The sequence below is a fragment of the Pieris brassicae genome, chromosome 2, assembly GCF_905147105.1.
Source record: "Pieris brassicae chromosome 2, ilPieBrab1.1, whole genome shotgun sequence".
Lineage (NCBI taxonomy): Eukaryota > Metazoa > Arthropoda > Insecta > Lepidoptera > Pieridae > Pieris > Pieris brassicae.
Genome location: NC_059666.1, coordinates 19,143,398 through 19,164,423, shown reverse-complemented (window position 1 = coordinate 19,164,423; position 21,026 = coordinate 19,143,398). Strand labels below are relative to the sequence as shown.

The 21,026-nt window shown below is 36.3% G+C and overlaps 1 protein-coding gene across 2 annotated transcripts in view; it reads right to left on the bottom strand.

Moving 5' to 3' along the window:
• LOC123720519 overlaps positions 1-16,562 on the bottom strand; it is a 32,302-nt gene extending 15,740 nt beyond the window's left edge. The window contains exons 1-3 of one of the 2 annotated variants that reach the window (XM_045677161.1): positions 16,353-16,562; positions 11,090-11,295; positions 1,044-1,176 (exon numbers count right to left, since the gene is read on the bottom strand). In XM_045677161.1, coding sequence (XP_045533117.1) covers positions 1,044-1,176; positions 11,090-11,295; positions 16,353-16,413 — 400 coding nt within the window. In that variant the 5' untranslated portion in view covers positions 16,414-16,562. The remainder of the gene's footprint in view (positions 1-1,043; positions 1,177-11,089; positions 11,296-16,352) is intronic. The other variant, XM_045677162.1, reaches the window with a different exon arrangement.
• Positions 16,563-21,026: the final 4,464 nt, after the last annotated feature.

Sequence of the window (21,026 nt, the reverse complement as noted above, 5' to 3'; positions counted from 1 at the left end):
GACAATATACACCTGGTACGAGCACTATGTGGGGGCGAAACAGCAGTCACAAAAATGTTATTTAAATATGCAAAAACAGCATACAAACAAATCGTTTCACATGGCGCAGATCCTGACTGGCCACAGGCTTTTGGATACAATTTACACAGACTCAAACTGAAGACGAGCCCCGTGTGTGACTATGACGACAGAACCGACCAAACGGTGGTTCATTTACTTGTTGACTGTGCAACATTCGGAAGGGCTAGGTGCGATCTAGAGCTCGAGACTGGCATGAGGATATCCCGAGAGGCTATCCGACATGTTGCTTAGGTCAGATCACAGATCACAGATCACAGCTGGAAATTCTGCGGCAAGATTGTCAAACATGTCACTGACATTAATAGCACGAGAGGTAACGCGGGTGGCGCCGGTCAGCGGGCTCCGACTCGCCCATAAATGTCATGACGATATTTCCGAAGTACTTGTCGCCCGGGCCCGGCGGGAGACGACAACCCTTTAAGTTAATAATGTCCCTTTTTAAGAAAGAGGAGACTTCGCACTCCCCTGAACCTAGCTACTCGGTCACATATCTGACTGACTGCATGCCCGATAGGCTAGTACGTCTCCTACGTAAAAAAAAACAAAACAAGTACAGCAAATAATTCGAAAATATACATCACCATGACATTACTTTTTTCCTCTAAATGCGATACTAATAAATTTATTTAGGTACAAAAATAGTGCATGCTTATCATAAATACTGACTGCACAGCAAATTAAACAGAGCGCATGTAGATGATACTGGTTGTTATAGCAAAATCCTATCCAAGTAGCATATATATTATTAAGCATCACAAAACAGTATTATTAGCTGTGTATTAGTAAAAAAGCTTTGCTTTAAGATAAATAGCCGTACGCCGCGAACATAAATTGTAGTTTATTTAGTAATATTTTGAGTTGAGTATTTTGCTGGGCAATCAGTAATTTTTATGGGAATTCGGATTATTTTTGCATACATATATACTAAGTTAGGAATAAAAGAAATTTTAAATGTAACTTACCCACTATATTTAGAGTGCCGTGAACTTGCAACGTAAAAAAGGATGGGGCGTCAGCTGATACTTCACACGTGTATAGGCCGCGTGCTTCTTTTGTCGCTTTTATTGTCAGTGTCTCAACATCGCTCTCCTCCTGCTAAAAAAATAAATACGGTAGTTGACCTTAAGCAAATAGTCTTGACATCAAATAAATGATGGTAAATTATAGGTAAATTCCTTAATTTTATTTATAATGTTGTAGCTATATTAGATGTAAACCAATATTTTTTTAATAAAAAAACAGCGTAATTCAGCATTTATATAAAATTTTCTTTTTATGGCAATGGCAAAAATAGACTTATTTCTAGGAACAAGTCACAAAACTTATAATCGTTAAGTATTATTTATAATTTTTTTTTACATAAATGATCTGTTTTGTTTTTATATCCAGCGATGTCAATTTGGTTTCACAACATTATAACTCTAAGTAAATTTAATCTCCACAATAATATTCCACTAGATGCTAATATTAATATAATCCAATACCAAACGATTCTGAGGAAACATATATTATCAGTATCAACAAAATATAAGAAAAATTGATATAATAAGTATAGTTAAGTACAGGTAGCTTTATGCTCAGCAACCCAGCACGAGAGAAGGCTCGAGTTCCCGAAGGAAGGTGGGCCAATTTCTCACCAAACCTTTGCCTTAGCGATTTCCCGTTTGAAGGACCTAGAGGCTGAATTGTATGCTTTTTACGTTCGCCGATAGCCGCATCACAGGATGTCGCCGCTTCTGCCTAGGCTTTAAAGCATTCACGCTTACGGCGCAAAGCCTCTTTGCACGAACGCCTAAACCAAGGCTGGGACTTGCCACCGACCGGCACCGCAGAGAATGGAATAAAAAGTTCCATGCCCTGCAGGACCACATCAGCGACAGAGTTAGCGACGTCAGTCAGCATCCGGAGTACTCAACGAAAAGCAAATGGGCCCCCAAGGGTAGGACGCAAAAAAAAGACCGCATCCCATCCCAATCTGCTGACTTATAGTGCCACACACGGCGACAGCCCGCAAAGCTAGGCCGTAAAGGGCGCGTGAGCGGCACAATGCTCCGTACCACACAATAATCTGATGAACCCAATGGCGGGTCAACAGAGACTTGGTAGGTCTCCGGATGTGAAGTCAGCAAAGAAGGTTTATGACCATCCACAACTGGTATTCGCGTAATCGCAGGGACCATTTGCGGCAAGTCGTAGGCTAAATCAAAGTCATAAAAGGATCTTCCCGCGTGATCGGTGGTTTCAGAGCCGAGCCAATCGGCATGGTGGGGGTTAAAATCGCCAAGTATCACGATTTCAGCGGTAGGAATCCTTTCGAGAAGGGAATCTGTAGCCATTTGGATGTGCTCAATGAGTCGGTCAGTTTCGGTATTTACGCTATGGGACCTATACAGGTATGCGTAGAATCGTGGATGGTTATCGCAGCCTACGCGCAGCCAGAGGTTAGATAGATCCCTTCCTTCAAGCGTCCCGAGGCGACGAGAACAGATATCCTCTCTGACGTACACGAACTCCAGCCCGCGGCACAATCCCGTATCACTGTCTGTCTGTCACTGACTGTCACCATTCCCAAGAAAGACGGAAGCTAATTTCCCGGGGTCTTTATAGTATTTATTAATTGTGTGTGTATTATATATAGTAGTATCTCAGCGGAGATTAAAATTTTATGATTATTTATTTAACGTTATTAAATCAGTTAATTAGTAAACCACCACACTTAAATAAAAAATATAATACGACGAAGATTAAGGAATAAAAAGTACAATATAATGTAATTTGCCTATCGAGATTCGATTTGCTTACTTCTTACAAAATTCGCGTTCGGATATTAATGAATTAGTTGAGACTCGCGTACTACATAGATTTACAATACATGTCAGTACATTATTTTGAGCATAGTTTGTACCAAAATAGAAGATAAGAAAGAGCTGTGTACGACGAGTTATATGTATGTAAAAAAATCATCTTTTATAAATAAAATTTTATTATTATTTAATCTTCTTTTGGGGCCCCTCCATTACTAGAGGTTGGTCGTCAGTCTCGTGAAGCGTCTCTCGTCCAGAGCCAGATGTAGCAAGTCTTTCCCACTGACAAGACCCGGCCACTCTCTAAGGTTACGGAGCCGGGATTTTTCCTTGTACCAACACGCCGTTTACGCAACTTTTCGTTATTTAATGTTCTGCATAACTTTTTTTCATAATTCCAAGTCAATTCTTACTTTAGAAAAAGAAGCTCCCCAGTACCAGCTCCTTATATTTGACCGTATTCAACGAAGAGCGATTCGAATCGTCGACGACCAATCACTTTCCGTGCGGCTTGATCCCTTGGCGTTGCGTAGAGATGTTGGGTCTCTCTGCATCTTCTACAGCATTTACCATGGGGAGTGTTCAGAAGAAGTGTTCGGTCTAATAACCGCAGCTGAGTTTCATTATCGGACGTCAAGGCAAAATACAAAATATCATCCGTATCACCTCGACGTCCGTCGTTCCACAACTGAGCGTTTTCTAAGGCAGTTTTTGCAGCGCACCACCACTATGTGGAACCAGCTGCCCACTGAAGTATTTCCGAACCAATTCGACTTAGGTTCTTCAAGAAAAGAGCGTACCAATTCTTGAAAGGCCGGCAACGCACTTGCGAGCCCGTTTGCTTGCTAATGCATAAAAAAAAATTATCAACCCTTAGGGTATAATATTATTTTATATTCAGCATGTCTACCGTACATGCGTAAACTAATTACACTGTTTTATTTGCTAGATCAAGCTGGTATTTTGTATAACCCATTATTTTGTTTGCAGTATCGTGAAGAGACGAAAAAGCTCTGGTTAAGTCAACACAAATGGCCCATAGACGTCGGAATATGTTTAGTAGAGATTTAAACTGAAATCGGCCATTTCACCAAAAGCAACTGAGCCATCTCAGATCACACATCAATAGGATTTACGATCCAACCACGACATACATTGCTATGAAACATTATATTTTTGTATTCGTAATTTTATCGCGATTTACTTTAGTACACTTAAGACTTATCGCAATTGTTATTCTAATTTCAAAGAGTTTCATTGCTTCACCAAAGGAATATATTACGCTAAATTAGAATGTTAATACATACGAATGAGTCAATGCAATTCACAAGACAATTAAAAAAAATTATGCAAGATAATCATAAATAATCTTATTTATGGTTATTCTCACCGTCGTCAACTAAAAACTCCAGGGTAAATATAAATCTAGATGTGGTATGATTATAAATATAAAATATGTATTTTCTTATTTTATAAAATTCGGTTTAAAGAGTTTTGAAAAAATTCAGTGATATTCACGCGTTCAAAATATAACACATTTAATGAGTTGTATTATTATAACTTATTAGGTTGGGGAAGAAGTATTTTCGCATTACAGTAAGTATGAACTCGTAATAATATCTCTTTGGCTATACTACTTGTATCTGGCTGGTTTTGGTATCAAATATAAGATAATTCCAAATTAAAATTAGGAAAACGTGTAATTTTGTTTTCGTACTGTCAAGCTGAGTGAATCTAATGAAGAAATTCGATAAATTTAAATTTTTACTACAAAAAAGGTAAAAATGTAACGCAAGCCGCGAAAAAAATTTGCGATGTTTATGGATCTAGTGCAGTGTCTGTGTGAGTAGCACAAATTTGGTTTAAGCGTTTTCAATCCGGAAATTTTGATGTCAAAGATAGACGTCGCTCTGATCCCGCCCTATTTCGGATAAAATGGATGCCATTTTTGAAAAAGTGGAGCAAGATTGGCATATCAGTAGTTACGACGTAGCTGAATTGAACACAAAACAGTTTTGGCGCATTAAAAAAAACTGGGTATACAAAAAAGCTCGAAATTTGGATACCTCATGAGCTCACTGAGGGAAACCTAATGAATCGTGTACTCATTTGTGATTCTTTATTACGACGAAATAAAACAGAACCATTTTTGAAGAAGCTGGTAACTGGTGATGAAAAGTGGATCACGTACGACCAGAACGTGCGAAAAAGGTCGTGGTCAAAGGCCGGTCAGGTTTCATAGACTGTGGCGAAACCCGGGTTAACTCGCAACAAGGTGATGCTGTTGTATGGTGGGATTGGAAGGGCATTATTCATTATGAGCTGTTACCACCAGGCAGGACCAGCGATTCTGATCTCTACTGCAAACAACTGATGAGATTAAAGAAGTTGAGAGAAGCGGCCGGAACAACAGAAGGAGTGTGGTTGTTCATCATGATAACGCTAGACCTGACACAACGTTAGCCACTCAGCAAAATTTAAGAGAGCCTAACCTTACCAATTGTCGCGGTATTTTGATTAGAAGCCCCAAAATTTCTATAGTAATAGGATCATGCCCTTACATACAAGATGGAAAAAAGTTATTGAACAAAATGATACCTACATACTTTACTTAAATGTAAATAAACTATATTAAAAAATGTTGTAAATTTTCTTAAATAATGCGAAAAAACTTTTTCCCCGACCTATTATATCTAAGTTGAGAATGACAGTTCCATATAAAATACGGTACCTATAATAACGAACAAGCTACTTTCATACATATTTTATAACCTAAAAAGGAATCTTCAAGCTCATCGTTCATAAATCTTGATACGTAGAAGAAAAATTATTTAAGTTCTTTAAGGCAAAGCAAAATTTTCTCTTCCAAGGAATTAGTCGAGGTGAAGTATGGCAGCATTTATCTAGTTGAACACAATTGATAGTCTGCCAACTACCAAAGTACTAGCAGTGCATTCACCCTATGAAACATACCATTATTTTTAATTTTTATGACATTAAAATATATATATGGATGAAGATTCTCAAGTTATGGTAAAACGTATACCTATATATTTAGCCTTATGTCAACTAATATTTCCTTTTAGAATGAATCAATCTAGCCCAGTTAACAACGCACGACTTATAAGTCAATGGGCACGCCGGAAATTTTCGTCCGGCTTGCAGCGCGCAGTCATATCGCACAAATCTTCGGTAAATATTTGGATTTTACTCCTAAGATGGACCAAACTATACCTATGTTTTTACATTTTATAGAAAACTATCGTAAATAACTACATAATTTAAATAAATAGATTTATTCAATTTGGGAAAAGTCTTACTTACTACGATTAATTCAAGCATGATTGATGGTTTGAGAAACACGTGTAAATATAATATGTTTTTACTGCTATTGGTTAACCTTTTCACATAAGATAAGTTTAAGATTTAAACAAAGATAAGAAAATAAATAATTTCGGTTATAATTAAACTGCGAAATATACAAAAACAGGCTAGCTTATCTATGGCTCCTAACTATATTATCCACAGACATCATCATTTTGACGCCATGAGTGGGTTCCATAGTAGACAATGACAAACTCAAAATATCCCTATTCATATAGGTAAACAAGTACATTTTTGAACGTCAAAAAGAAATTAATTTAATTGTAAATTTACATTTACTACCAGTTCGCAAGTCGTAGAGCAGGTAAGAAGAACTGGCAAGAATCTTTACGCCACTCTTTTTTATCGCCAAGTATTGAGTCATACAAATTATCAGACAGATTAAGATACTAGGGGTATCTTTTAGTTGTGGTGACTAGTAACACTGATTTTCACTAATTGAAGTGACAGCTTTACTTTGACATAATAAAACACATTTTGGAATAAAGAAAAAAACTGTTTGAAATGAAATAAGATAAAACTACAATTCGTGCCTGCGTACAGTTTGCGAAATAGAATATTCGTCTTTGTCTGTGTTTTTGTAAACAATATTTTCTGTATTTGTAACCATTTTAACATTAACTAAATAACATCAAAGTTTTTCCAACGGCCGTCACTCACTGCTGGATAGACAAACAATATCGATATCGCTGCTTTTCCTAATGTATTTGCTTAAAAAACATGAGGTAATGTGATCTATACGTTAGCAAATAAATGTTTCAAGGCGTATTTAAAGGCCTTTAAGGATATATTATTTTGTACTTATTTAGTGTCTTGCAACTTTAATCATTTCCTTTAATGTCATAACTGTAATAAAGGTGGTTTATTATTTTGCTTAGTAACTAAATTTTACTTGAGAGTTTGGGTTTAGACTCGCATAGTGAAAGCGGTTAACTACATTACTATTAAAATAATAATTATATGCGTGAATTTAAATACAATATTTTTAGAATTTTTTTAAAGAAGTAAAGCAAAACAATTCTATGATTGGATGATAAGTTTTAACGTTCTAACGTTAATGAAGGTAAATCTGTTAGCGATTCTTAACTACGGTTTAAAGACTAAGTAGTTAAGTAGGTTTTCATTCCAAAAAATTTTTTATACTTTAAATCGATACATTCTAGGGTTATTATGTAGAATTTAAGTTTAGTATTCATACAATACTTGGGGTGGGAAGTTGGGGTTGGTGTTGGTGGGAATCGCTGATGGAGTGAGGTCAGCATTGCCTAGAAAAAGCCAAAAAAAACCTTCTGCTGTGTTACGTAGTGGAACACTAGTATAAGCAGAACCCCGACCAGTCCGAGTCATCCACGTCCTAGTCGTCCACCCTGGGACCTACTGCAGCCACGCTCACGCATGCCCACTACCTAGAGCTGCAGATGAGCTGAGGATGCAGGGCAAAAGGCGAATATTCTGCGCCTTAAAACAGAATCCACTCACTAGGGAGGTAACCCGTATAAAACCAAGCATGTCTGGATGCTCTAAAGTGGCAGCCCCACTATCAGACTAGGGCACAGTGGGTTAATCTCCTGCTTGCCTGAAAAACCAACGATTCAAGAAACCGAAACAGTGAGAAACCGGACCGATCTTTTACCGACGACCTTTGGCATTAAATCACGGACACGAATTGCTTTTTGGAATATAAAAACGCTAAGTAACGACACTCGACTAGCACAAGCAGAAGCAGAAATGATAAGATATAATCTACAAATACTTGGTTTAAGTGAAGTGCGTAGAAATGGTTTTGGCGAACTGAGAACGTCCAAAGGCCTAACTCTTCTATACTCCGGGAAGGAAAATGAGTATGACGAACTTGAATATGGCGTCGCTTTCCTCCTCTCTAACTCCGCAAAGAAAAGTCTTTTGGACTGGAAACCGATCTCAGACCGAATCATTTGAGCCCGCTTCAACTCAAGAGCACGGAAGATCTCCATTGTGCAGTGTTACGCTCCCACCAACACGTCTGCGGAAGACATCAAGGATGACTTTTACAACGCTCTAAATGCCACACTTAAAGGTATTAAGAAACAAGATATTGTGATCGTCATGGGAGACCTTAACGCAAAAGTGGGAAGCGAAAACAGTAACTGTGAGCGCAACATGGGCAAACATGGACTCGGAGTACGGAACGAGAATGGTGAACGGTTTATAGAGTTTTGCCAACACCATGACCTGACCATCGGTGGGACACTTTTTATTCATAGAGATATACATAAGTACACATGGAACTCCCCTGATGGCTCCACGAAAAACCAAATTGACCACCTTGCGATCAGTTGCGCGACTAGCTGGTGCCCCTGGTGGAGCTGGAAGAAGGTTTGACGTCACTAAACTGCGAGATCCTGAAATTTTGAACAGGTTCAGGCTTGAACTTCGTAACCACTTCACCGGACTTCACGCCGACGATGACTCAATAGACGGAGAGTGGAAACGCATCAAAGTGGCCTACACAGAGACCAGCTCTTCTGTCTTAGGTCATACTAAGCACTCGCGCGTGGATTGGATGTCACAAGCTACTTGGCAGCTGATAAACGACCGTAGGGAACTCCACCTAAAACTGCTAGGAACCAACGACGAACTACTACAAGCCGACCTCAGACAGCAGTATCGGGAGATTCGTAAGAAAATCTATCGCAGCTCGCGAAAGGACAGAAGGTTGTGGGTTGACGGTATTGCTGACCACGCTCAAATTGCCGCTAACACCGGCAACATGGGAGAACTGTATAAAGCGACTAAAATCTTGGCAGGAAAGTCAGCATAAAAAGCCTCTAAAATCAAAAGACGGTCAACTTATCGTAACAGCAGAAAGGCAACTACGACGCTGGCGTGAACACTTCGAGGAAACCTTTCGTCCCACAGCTACGCATGGAGGCATGCAAGACACATTTCCACCACCCAGGCCACTAGACATCGATATCGAACCACCTACACGTGATGAAGTGGAGGGAGCGGTCATGGGTCTTAAGACTGGTAAAGCACCAGGGCTTGATTTAATAGCCGCAAAAATTTTAAAAGCGGACTTGGCTACTACTGTCGACACGCTGACACCTTTGATTGGGAAAATCTGGGCCAGCGAGAAGCTTCCGGAGGATTGGAATAGGGGCCTTCTTATTACTGTGCTCAAAAAAGGTGATCTAAGCCAATGCAGCAATTGGAGAGGTATCACCTTGCTCTCGGCCCCTTCCAAGGTTTTCTGCAGAATTATCTTGGACAGGTTGTCTGCAGCCGTCGAGCCTCTCCTTCGCATAGAACAAGCTGGCTTCCGGCCTAACCGCTCGTGTACCGATCAAATTAACACTCTTCGTATCATTCTCGAACAGGCAGAATGGCAGAGAGAGAGAGAATTACCTTTGTTGACTTCGAAAAAGCTTTCGATACGTTGAGATGGAGCAGCATATGGTCGCGACTCTCTAACATTGGTGTCCCGCCAAAGATAATTAACCTAGTTCAGGCCAGCTATAGGGACTATTCTTGTAGAGTGATTCACGATGGTCTTGTCTCAGACGATATTCAAGTGCACGCAGGCGTCCGGCAAGGCTGCTTACTCTCGCCCCTACTTTTCCTGGTTGTTCTCGACGGGATTATGGATCGCATACATCAGACCAGCGTCGCGGAATAGAGTGGGGATTAACCAACATCTTAGAAGATTTGGATTACGCCGATGACCTCTGTCTGCTGAGTCACACGCACCGCGACATGCAATCTAAGTTGGACGACCTGGAACGCGAGGCGGGATTTGCGGGACTCAAAATCAACACCCGGAAAACGAAAGAAATGCGTGTTGGAGTTGAGAATCGCACCCCAATGCGGGTGGGTGCAGAGGACATAGAAAGCGTTCAACAATTTGTTTACCTCGGAAGCGTCGTGTCTGAAACTGGAGGTACAGAAGAGGACATCACTTCGCGCATTGCCAAGGCCAGAGCAACCTTTGCACAACTTCGGCCTATATGTCAGTCAGGGATGTTGACGCGTCGAATCAAGGTTAAAATATTCGGATCCAACGTCAAATCTGTGCTGCTCTATGGGTGTGAAACGTGGAAGGTCACCAAACACATCTCGCACCGACTCTAAGTCTTCGTTAACCGCTGTCTTCGCCGTATTCTGAACATCTACTGGCCTGAAAAGATCTCTAACGAGCAACTTTGGGAGCGTTGTCGAGAAACCCCGATCAGCCAGCAGATCAAGCGACGCAAATGGAATTGGATAGGCCATACACTCCGAAGGGATCTCAATCACATTCCCAAGCAGGCGCTTGATTGGAATCCGCAAGGAAAGCGGAAGCGTAGCCGTCCCAAAAAAACCTGGCGCCGAACAGTTGCACGAGGCAAAGAGAGCCGGAAAGACTTGGAGCGAGGTGAAACACGAGGCTCCAGACCGAACGCGATGGAGACTCACTGTGGACGCCCTCTGCCCCACCTAGGGGTTATAGGACATTAAGTCAAAGTCATTGAAAATCATTCATACAATAGATTAGCGGAATGTCCCGGCTTCGCATGTCAAGACATTTACTTCAACTATTTCCGAAATAAATATGGCCCATGTTACTCAAGGACGTCGTATAATCTTAATGGTGATGTCGGAAACATATATAAACAATAGCCTTTTATCTCGTGCATCAAAAATCATGTCAATGGGTAAATTATCATTTGTTACGTATAAAAATTATTTTAGAACTTTCTAAAATATTCAACATGAGTTTCAAATTCAGAAATAGTTATTGTGAAAGAACTTATTATTTCGGAGTTTTATAGTATTGTTGCTAAAAAAAATTATGTACTTACAACAACTTCTATTCCATGCACGGGGAAGACCTTCAAAGGAGGTACGTCTCTCGGTGCATATCTACAAAACTCCTCATCGTTTCGATACCATTTAACTTGATATAAATCTTCATTTTCAAGCTCAAATATACATTTAATAACTGCAGTTTTTCCCCTCTCCACGGCTTCTGGTATTATCATGTGTGCATTTCGTAGACATAGTACACCTGTAAATAAAGTTTAAATTAGTTTTTTTTGTATGAGAAGTTTGTTTTATTATATTATATATTACTTTTTGTATATAATATACGAGAAGTTGTTCAATTGTCATACAGTGTTTAGCGACATTTATTTTTCTTTTCTTCTCGCGAAATCTTATTAAAAGTAATTTCTCATAACATTAAGTAATCTTTGACACTCGTTACTATGGCTGCCGTTGGAGTCAGTAGTTGATCCGGGTACGGTCGTGGAACGGGTACACGAAATGTCACGAAAATTGTTTATTACAAATTTTGGGGTGCTACAAATACAGGAACTGATTGGTGCGGCCCTCAGGCGGAAATTCGTCTGCCTTCTAACGTGCACTCGAACCACCATACGCATGCGATTGTAATTACTTTGTTTTAAATTGTAAGTCAATCACCACATGAGGGAGCCGTCTGTGCCAATTTATCGCCGACACCGAAGCAACAAACGTACTTCATCTATCCCGGCCTCCCATCGACGAGTCTCACCGGGGGATGTGCATGTGTGGACCAAGCTAAGGTGTCCGGGTTGTGCCTGGCAGACTCCAGCTCCCCGAAATGGAGCGAAAATCCCGACGTGACGCATCTAGCCCGCATGCTCGAACGCTCCCGCTCGCGTGGTAGAGACGAGCTGCCACCGCAGTCGTCGAGCAAAAAAATCAACCGCAACGCGTATGCCCTCTTTAATTATGGGTATCCATGGGCGATGGTATCACTTAACTTTTTACTTTTTTATTTTTAATGTATCATCTTTTTAGTTTACTTTTTGTTCCTGTTTAGTTTTGTCTTAATAACTGTGTATAACATATTTTTTTGCACTTCTTGCCTGTCTTATGTAATTTAATACTTTTTTTTCTTTACTCACAGTGGTTGACTGGAAGAGATCGCTCGAAAGGTATAAGGCCGCCAGTTGCCCTCCTTTTAATTTAATTATGTTCATTTTTTTATATTGTAATGTAACAAAGTGTTAATAAATAAATAAATAAAACATCCTTCTCTAAGTCTGCCCTGTTCTATTTTGAAATAAGAATAGTACTAGCGATCAATCCCAGTTATGGATGGCACCTACGTTCACATTAAATCACTTCTCAACATTCCAATATTGAGTCGTTTTCAATACTAAATATAAATAGAAATAAACGATATTTATCTTTTTTATCGTTCTAAAAAGAATAACAAAGAAAAGATCAAAATACTGTTCCATTATAATTATCTTTCACCTACCATAAATATATATCGAGACACAAACATAATGAATTAAAAACAACTTTATGTTTATAATCCATGTATTCTTGTCAAACAAATTATAAAAAGTTCTCTCCACACTAGTCTTAACTTTCTCCAAACCGCAACGTTGACTCATAGTAGTATGCGTGAAACGAGTTATCTTGCATTACCTCAAATACGTACGAACTACGGCAAAAAATGTTTACCTACGAAGGCGCACAGCTGTATAATAAACTACCCACAAATATAAAAAAATATTACTTCTTTCAATTCATTCAAATCGAAGCTAAGTGAATATGTTCCACAAAATTACTTTAATTCACATTTTTGTCTTTTTTGAGAAATGAAGTCTTTAAACCTAAGACTTATATACGTATACATTGTACAACACGGCCACAACAAACGCAGGTAAAAGCGTGGGTCGTGGTAGTTCGTAAATGATAAAAAAGGCAGTAACAAATAACATTTCATACTTTTACATTGTGTTAGTAAACTAACTATATTAAAATACATACATATAAAACAATTATATATATATATATATATATATATATATATATATATATATATAAACCTTACGCAGTGGTCTCCATTAGCTGCAATAGAGTCGTTTAAACGTTGAGACCAGTTATTAAAAAGCATTCAGTCTTTCGATGGTAAAATTCTTCACTGTACGCATTGTTTTAGGGACTCCAAATTTTAATAGCGTTTAGAGCTAGCCGTACTCTCTAAAACTGACGATAGATCATAATCCAGCGAATTAAGATTTGGACTAGACGACGGCCAGTCTTCAGCTCAGCAGCAGTCTGATGAAATCCGAAACGTTCGTTTCCAACCACGACTGCGTAGACCGAGCATTCTTGTTATTGAACATAGTGTTGATATGGAGGTTCGCTACATGAATGTGTTTCTATGTTTGTGCTTTTCGGTTTTTTTTGGATTGAATTGCTTTTCTGTACGACCTTGGCATACATACTGGACACTGATTTCTCGCAATAATTTTGAAATTTCTTGTGATGGCGTCTGGAAATAGTAGACGTGGATATGATTCAGAACCTGAAACCTCTGTACTGACCTCTGCCTGAAAAAGTTCGGCCTTTGTGCATGCCTTTGAGGACGATGGTTGTAGTTCGTCACCTGTACGTCTGTACCGTAGCAGTGGTGATGATGTGGAGTTTGACAACAAAAAATAAAACAAAAAAACAGGGATTTTATATTTTTTAATTAATTTATAACAGTCTACGCCATATTGTCCAGGGACTTTTTATACCACCTTTTTTTTCAAAAATAAAAACAATATACATTAAATTTATTCTACTAGTTCGCGAATGGCTGGCTACGCGTCGCGAAATACGCACCGGCTGCATCGCTAATATTTTTATTTACAATACGGGGTAGGTTAGGTTAAGTTTGATTTGATAATATATTTTTGTTTTTTTTTAATAACTGCTTCCGGTTCGTAAAAGTGGGGGGGGGGGTGATAACTATACCCCCCTACCTCCCCCCGTATCCCCGAATTCGGGTATTATTTTAAATTCGTTACCCTGTCCTGTAAGGATAATGTATGAATTTATGTAATAAATAAGTAGAATAAATAAATAAGTTTTACTAATACCGTATTTTTATTTTTGCGTATGGAGAGTTTTAACAATTGTATTTGGCTCCATACCTACTCTGTGTATTACAATCGCAGCGATTCTGTTCTCTTTATCACCCTACTCCATTTCAATATTGTGCAACTCCATATATAACAATGTATTGGCGCCAATATGAGAAAACACAATGAACAATCATATAAAAATGCCAGATTCCAAATTTAAATGTAATATTTTGTTTATTTTTCATTGTAACAGGATTTATGGCCAGATTAAATAGTATCATATTTTCTATATTATTGTTACCATTATTTCTAAGAAGTGAAACCCATTAAAGGGTTTAATTTTATATAGAAAACGTCACAAGCCTCTTAGCCTACTTCGAGAAGTAGACGAGTAAGCGACGACTTATAACATTTTGATCATACACTTAAAAAATAGTGAACGACTGATTTTTATTGATTTATCCTGATTGAACGTTGTTGTTGATTATTAACTGTTTTGCTATTCAGAAATGACGTATAATTGAATAAATCTCATCTATAACCAATGTGTGCCATGTTAAACGAATTAAACGAAATTTATTTTTTAATTTCAAAACGAAATATCTATCTCGTATCACCCCTTAATTAAATTGTGTTATAATTCATATCAAAGAGAGTTTTTTAAGATATGGCTTTAGGCTTTAACATTCATTTTATTAATATAACTACGTAATATAAAATATAATATAATTAATATAAAATACAGACAACTCATAAATTTATAATCCATAGTCTATTTGTTTCCAACACGCAAATTTGTCATAACTTGTTTCCGAAAACTTACGAGTATCAAAAGAAAGTAGTTTCCCTAATACGATGAATAAATCGAACGAAGAACCGTAACTTTCAGGTCTTCCGAGTTTCTGTACAAACACAAAATACACGAATATACCATGTTTGTATAACTTTTTGGTAATATTTATATCATTACGGCGCATTCATCTTATTGTGTATTAAATTAATCACTTCATACCAACAATCATTATCAAATTGTCATTTTCAACAGGCCAAATTAGACAATTATCAGGCTAAATCAGTAATCAGGCTTAACTACCTAAACGCAAGGTGACTTATATTATTTGGACAAAAAATTGTCAAGGAATCTTAATATTATTGGATTATTCCCTGATAAAGAACTGACTGAGCATTGCATTACATCGAAGTATACACATCGGTAATAAACAGAAACAGACGACAGTTAGGCCTAGGATATGAGCGTTTGGTTTGATTGTTATATAATGTAATTGGTATTGTTAACCAATATATATCAAGTCCAATCATCAACACGGGACGGGGACCGACAACAAGATCTGTCCGGTTTCGCAATTGCCACTTCTCATCTCCCAGATTATTTTTGTAACATTTTAGCATTTTAAATTAGTTATGTATGAATAGCTTTACAAATCTTATTCAATGATATATTAAATAATGATGTTGATGTTTTACCTAACAATTCCATATTATCTATATTTTAGTCAAAGTTAGAAAAAATATTTATATGTTTTCAACCTAGAATAATAATGGAAATTGAATAGGACCCTACTGGACACGTTTTCCCCGTCTCACCTTCGGACAAGCAAAAAAGCTGGGGCAGCCGCATATCAGCCGAGAAATAATAAATAGCTCAAATGTAATCTTATTTATTGTTGTAAATGTTATATGGGAGAAAATAAATAAATAGACATAAGGCTTTCCTCCAATTTCGATTTTGTTCCCTATGGAGTGGAGACTCTTAGGCCGTGGGGTTCAAGTGAACAGGCTCTAATTAAAGTTTTAAGTTGGCACCTGCTAGATAGTACCGATAACCCCAGAGCTGGTGCATTCATCTTTTTAAATTTGTTTTAATTTTCTTTTTATTAATTTTTGAATAAGAATTATATTTTCATACTCTAAAATGTGACAACGACCGTCTTCAAATATATCAAGAAATGGACGATACTAATGAAACAGCAACTAATTTGTGCTTATATATGCACTGAATATTTATTCAGTTATCGTTGTTATTATTTTGATGCTACAGAATTGTATTTTATTAGGTAAATATATGCTTTACTTAAATATCTTCTATACCCGCACATTATGTACGAAAGTAGATTTTAGAAAATTATCAGTAATATTACTTCGTTTTCTTAAATGCCAACAAAACATTATTATATAATACATTCAATATTACCTTGTGTTGTAAGAAAAAAGATAGCTAATCTTAAAACTACACTTTTATTTGCTGAATACATTGCTTATTAATAAGTGAACTGTCTATCTACTGAGCACAAAATTTTAATAAATTTATAACCACATATGCACTGTAACGAAAGTATATATTAAGATTATACAAGTTTTGTTAAAGTACTACAAAATGCCTGCGCTACGACGTAGCGCGTATTGCGGCGGTCTCGAGACGACTAAAGCTGGACTGGCCGACGCCGCGTAGCGCAGCGACACCCTAGAGGCGTCGTTTTGTTTAACTCTGATCTATTTAACACACACAACAAGTTATTGTTTGAGCTAATCATTTAATGCCATCAATTTATATCAAAAACGGTATAATGTATTTTTTCGTTTCGAACCTTTAATTTTGATAATTTATTTTAACACAAAAATTGTTTCTAATGCAGTATACTACCTAACCTTACTTATGACAGCATTTAAATATACTCGTAGTATAATAAATGCCAACCAGTTAAATCGAAGTCTAAAGACCCTTTTGAAATAGCTGAAGATTTATTTATCTAACTACAGTCAACTAGAAGACGTTATCATTTGAATGTAAAAGTTTTACCCTCGTGGAATCTGTGACTTAAAAATGTTACCTTTAGCACAGTTTAGCAAAGTTAGACTTTTACAAATTTATATATTCTTTGTAATGAAATGACATAACTATGTCACACATTATATATGTAATAGAGCATATATTACATATGCAGCAGTAGTACCCATATCTCGCCACTATAAAATATATAGGATACAAACATCTATCTTGTGAGAAACATCAATATTGTAACATCTTTGATATTATCAATATAAATCAGTAATTATTTTTTTTAAATCATAAGAAATCAAAGTATCTTAGCAATAAAGACCTTATTGTTTGTAAAGGACCATTTCAGATAGAAGCGGCTAATAAACAGATTTATTTTAACAAATACATTAATTTCTTTAAAATACTGTATACAACATTTTTTTGATAAAATTTGTATTGATGCTTTTACTGTTGTAATTTACTTTTCACTACACTGTTATTCCGAACAATATGACTTCAAAATAAATAAGCGTAAGCAAATTTTTCGTTATCTTCGTGATGCAAAGGACCAGAACTCTCTAGACATTTTCGTGATTCTAAAGTCTTACACTTAAACTGCAAAATTTCCCGTAGCGTTTTAATTTATTAAGAACCAATATGAGGTTTATGGTATTTCTTATTTCGGTGGTATAAAAATGAAATATATAAAAGACTATTTGATTGTGTTTGAAAATACAAAATTAATTTTAAATACTTAATCTCTTATTCATAAAAATGTAGTAGTCTAATTGCACGGTTTAAATGAAAGTACTGTGTGGGCCTGGGTATCCGGAAGCTATATCCAGGTTGCTAGCTTCCGTCGGTGAAATAATATTCACTTGTTCGGATGTCGCGTGTCAGTATAAATAAAAAAAGGAATCCTATTATCGATAAGACTAAAGCTAGCACTTACCATCAACGGTGGCGTATCTCATTCCAAACACTGGATCCTACAATTATGAATTTTAAAAAATAAATGCTATACGGTATGCGGTATATATTTAGTGCGCGACAGCGGGACACCACCTACCCTCTCTGGTTCGTATGTCAAAGTCAAATCGTCAATTGTCATCCTTCTTTGACAGACACCGATTTAGCGCGAACAAGTACCTCTGTCCCTTTAACACAATTTGGAAAAAAATTCGAGTATGTAGTTAAGTTAAAAGACTGCAATTACACTTATTTTGGTTTTATGTAAGCATCAATAAAATGATACAAGTTTTTTAAAGTAAACAAAACCGTAGATAAATTAATATTGTTATTGCTTCACTTTGAACTGAGAATATAAACTCAATTATAAAAACTTAGTTATTTCAGTAAATCGTGAACAATACATATATTTAACTGAGCTGGCTTCATTATACGCATATCAATTATCAGGTCACATATATATTTATATATTGATATTTCTACTAATTTATCTGAAATAAGTAAAATAGAACATTGTAAATTTATATTATTTTACATTAGTATAATAATTAATTCTCGATATTCCTACACAAGGCTACAGACTCCTGAAATTATTATAGTCCTCACCCAAAGTTAAAGCAGGCCTTTAAAATTTTTTATGTATGTATTAGAATAAAACTGTTTATTAAACTCTTTTAACAAAATCACAGTATCATCAAAAAACTATCTAAAATTGTTCTTTACAAATATTAAGTTAATAACTTAGTTTCATATAATGAAATATTTAATAACATCTTTATATGGAGCAAGGTCTACTCTACATTTCACGACAACGGTCGTTAAATGAGGTTCTAATGAGACCGCACTTGTCTCCTTAGATTCCCATGATGAAGTCTAACTGTCGCGCGGTGCGCTGTTTCATTTGCACCGTGGTGTATGTGGTTAAGGACCATTATTACCTATGAGCTGGGGAAAAAGTCAAATTCCCTAAAGGAAGGAAAGGAATAATGTAAGGCAGATTCCTGATTTCGAACACTTAATCAAACGATTTTCGTTTAAATCAGAATATTAAAATATAATATAAAAGGTTGTACGGCACGCTGCCAGCGACTTGTGGGGTTGAAGATTTCTTCTTTTTGATTCATTTAAAGAATTAAACTATAAATTTGTTATTAAAAACGATTCCCTTCCTTATATACTATACTATTTTAATGTTTACTACTTTACTGACAATTATATAGTTCTTGTTCTTTAAATAATGTAAATTATGTATCGATAACCAAGTTCCTATTTAAAATCTAATCGATGTTTTCAACACAAAACAAACTTTTCCTCTCTATGGTAGGGATTAAGTACAATAAGGAAATTGTTGTATTAATGAGAATATTATGTAAATTGAGTAGGGAACTACCAAAATGTTACCGATCATTAATTCTAACAATGACATACAAGTTCAATACATTTCTAGGGAGCGATTTAGCTTAGTCAGCATCTAAGAAATTATTGATTTGTAATAAAGAAACTGTACAAATTTATTTAAAATATATAAAGCTAAGAATTTTTTAACGCCACGTAGTCATGAAGACTATACTGTGATCTTCATGTAATATATTAACTAACTAACGTATGAACCAAGTGTTTGATATCAGAAGGTATGCACATGTCAAGTGTCAATGTTACATGACGAAATGCACCTGTGTAGATAAGTGTGCCTTGAAAAGCCAATATTGGCTATATTGGGTTTTATTAGTGAATTTTTAGTTTTTTTAATAAGTAAAATACACTTTTAAATTAGGAATATAACCGAGTCAAATTTCCTACGTTATTCAAAATTTTATTTTTCAATCACCCCACGTCCAGGTCATTGACCCAGTGAATCAGAGATACGGAAGAGATTCCGCGCCGAGTGTGATTGTGGGCGACAGAGTGGCGCCAGCTTCTCTTCATTGATAAACACCATAGATCCAGCTGCAAGCGCTTTATGCTGTGATTATAAAACACTAATACAAAATATTAGCACTCTATAGATTATTATTTTCAATATTAATTTTATTTCCTTAAATATAAAACGTGATGTAAAATACATTGTCTGATGCGATACACATACATTCACATTAATTTAACTAATTAAATATTTAAAAATTGATCCAGACCAACCATTGTAGGCTAACTTTCTAATGTAATTTTTTAATTCGTATTGTAAAGATTCTGTGAATCTGCCTCTGTTTGATTCATAAGAGTCCTAGTAGAGTAGGACTAGGAGTCCTAGAGTAATAACGGTCTTTCCGATCAACCCACAAACTTTAAAAATTATACATATTATGTAACGAAATAACGAAAATATCTAGTACTAAAGTAGTTCAAAGTATGTACAATTAAACGGTACTCAATTCGTTTAAAGTATAATATATAATAGTTTTAAGGTAGAATGTAGTAAAATACATATAAAAATAACTTTAGTCGTAAATATTTTTCGTCAACTTTTAATGTTGTACTATTTACAAAAACACCAATGGGGCACATAAACCTTGTTTATACAGAATTCCTCATTTACAGCGCTCCTTAGATTAGAGTAACTTAACTTTAAACATCTGTTATTTATTAGTACATACATATCTACATAAGTATGTAAGTAAGTCATACGATCGGTAATTTTTCACAAGAATTGATTGCGGCCTCCTTTTTGAAATCGATTTTAAATGACTAATACTACATTTTGATTTCAAGTCATAGCTAATTCGAAATTGGACCCAAGAGTCTCTCGATAACTTCTGACATAATTCAGTTTACAGTGCTTAACAGTTTAAATAAAGGTCAGAATTTTAACAAAGGTAATGTCTCTTGATGCAGAATTTACAGCGCTTTCAATGCTAATTTCCAATATTTTCTATTGTTTGCTCTGACTGAATGGGTCGTCGGCCGAACAAATATTGAGGGTTGAACTTGTATTCGACACAGACGAGACACAGACTATGTAATCGTCCCCTCAGATCTTTATCACTTCATTGAGGGTAAACATACATTGCTCTGTGCAGATAATAAAATATTCCGCCTTGAAATTTTCTTAAAACTTCGTTATAAGAAGTGATAAAAACAATCTCGTAAAATATTAAATAAATCATGTTTTATTAATACAACCTTTTCATTGGAAAGTAGGTA